The 2,031-nt window shown below is 49.2% G+C and overlaps 1 protein-coding gene across 1 annotated transcript; it reads right to left on the bottom strand.

Annotated features, from left to right (window-relative positions):
• Window positions 1–251: 251 nt before the first annotated feature.
• Window positions 252–1,160, bottom strand: LOC145131491 (uncharacterized). The gene has a single exon (XM_079066169.1). The coding sequence runs from the start codon at window positions 1,158–1,160 to the stop codon at window positions 252–254; it is 909 nt and encodes a 302-aa protein (XP_078922295.1).
• Window positions 1,161–2,031: the final 871 nt, after the last annotated feature.

Here is a 2,031-nt window from a genome sequence, read left to right as displayed (position 1 = left end):
TCAGCGCACCAATCTCTGAACGGGTTCTCAGTAAACTGTAGCCCGTTATCTCTAACAAGTACCTTGGGAATCCCAAATATGGTCACGATGTTTTTCCACATGAATTTAATCACTTGTCTCCCCGATATACATGCCAATGGTTCAGCCTCTATCCACTTTGTGAAGTAATCTATTGCTACGATCAGAAATTTTACCTTGCCCGGGGCTTCTGGGAATGGTCCCATGATATCTATTCCCCACTAGTAAAATGGCTACGGGCTGGATATATTTGTCAGGGGAGCCGAGGGGTTTCCTTGGACCGGGGAGTAGGCCTGACATTCCACACATTTTTTTGTTAATTCCGCCGCGTCCTGATGTGTGGTTGTCCAGTAGATGCCCATGCGTATCACCTTTCCTACCAAAGCGCGTGCTCCCTCGTGCGCGCCCTCCTGGCCGGCGTGTGCCTCCTGGAGCGCTTCCTTGCCCTTGGCCTCGTCTACACATTTGTGCCAAGGTGTCGTAAATCCTTTCCGATATAGTTCCCCATCCACGAGCGCATACGAGGGTGCTTTAACGCGTATTTTCCTTGCCTCTTCATGGCTGTCCGGTAGAATACTATGCTGCAAGTACTCAATCCGAGGGGTCATCCATGTACGTTTGGATGTTGTCAAGGTGTTCACTTGCCGCTCGTCTATTCTTCTTTCTTTGAGCACCTCCACTAAGACCTTCTTGGATAAGTTGTCGAAGCACGTTGACACCAGCTTGTGTAGGGCATCTGCCCTTCTGTTCTCACTTCTTGGTATCTGCTTAATGACAAACTCTTTGAAGGGCTTGACGAGCCGCTGCACTATCCTGACATACTTCTCCATTCTCTTATCTTTTGTTTCGAAGCTTCCGTTGATTTGGTTGGCGGCCAGTCTTGAGTCTGTCAGGGCTACCACTGCTTCCGCCCCCATTTGCTTGGCTAATCGTAGACCGGCGAGCAAAGCCTCGTATTTCGCCTCATTGTTGGTAGTGTGGAAGTCAAAACGGAGAGCGTATGTGACTTCCTCCCCCTCCGGGCTGGTCAAGATTAGGTTCGCTCTTGAGCCTTCCCTGCTGGACACACCGTTCGTGTATAAGGTCCATCTCCGGTTGTCCTTTGGAGTTTCCCCGGTCGCTGGTATTCCTTCCTGGTTCATTTCTTCCCATCCCCCCAGGGATTTCGAGTAGGAAATCTGCAAGTGCTTGCCCTTTGATGCTTGTTCGTGGACGATAGTTGATGTCGTGTTCGCTCAGTTCAATTGCCCATTTTGCAAGTCGTCCAGAAGTATCTGGCTTGAGCAAATATCTGCTTGATTAGACAATTTGTTAGTACTTCTATCTGATGTGCCTGGAAATAGCGCCTCAGGCGCCGCGTGGCGTAGATGAGCGTGAGTACTAGTTTTTCAAGAGTGGGATAATTGAGTTCAGGACCCTGCAATGCCCAACTAACGAAGTAGACCGGTGTTTGTTTTCCTTCTCTTTCCACGACCAAAAAAGATGAGATGGCTTCGGCTGAGGCGGAGAGATACATCTGCAACGTTTCGCCTGGGATAGGGCTGGCTAGCGTGGGTAATTTGTGAAAGGCCTCCTTGATTTGCTGAAGTGCTGCCTCTGCCGCTGCTGTCCACTAGAAGTTATTTTTTTCAATACATCCCTTAAGCGTGTGAAAGAGTGGCATAACCTTGTCGGCCGATTTCGAGATGAAGCGGCTGAGGGCTGTGAGCTTTTCGTTCAATCCTTGGGCATCCATTAAGGTGCTTGGCGATGGGGTCTCCATGAGTTCATCCACCTTGGCCGGGCTAGGCTATATTCGTTGCTTAGTCACATAGTATCCCAGGAACTGCCCTTCTTCCACTCCGAAGGTGCACTTGTCGGGGTTTAGTTTCATCATGACCTTCTCTAGCGTCTTGAAGGTTTCCTCCACATCTTCTAGTAACTTCCCTTCATCTGGGCTTTTGATGACCATGTCTTCGACATATACCTCGATATTTCTTCCGATTTGTTTGGCGAATATTGAGTCGACTAATC

Source organism: Lactuca virosa, chromosome 8 (assembly GCF_052849685.1).
Source record: "Lactuca virosa cultivar CGN04683 chromosome 8, Lactuca_virosa_CGN04683_v6, whole genome shotgun sequence".
Taxonomy (NCBI): domain Eukaryota; kingdom Viridiplantae; phylum Streptophyta; class Magnoliopsida; order Asterales; family Asteraceae; genus Lactuca; species Lactuca virosa.
Note: the sequence above shows the minus strand (reverse complement) of the source record. Positions and strands in the feature narration are given on the sequence as shown.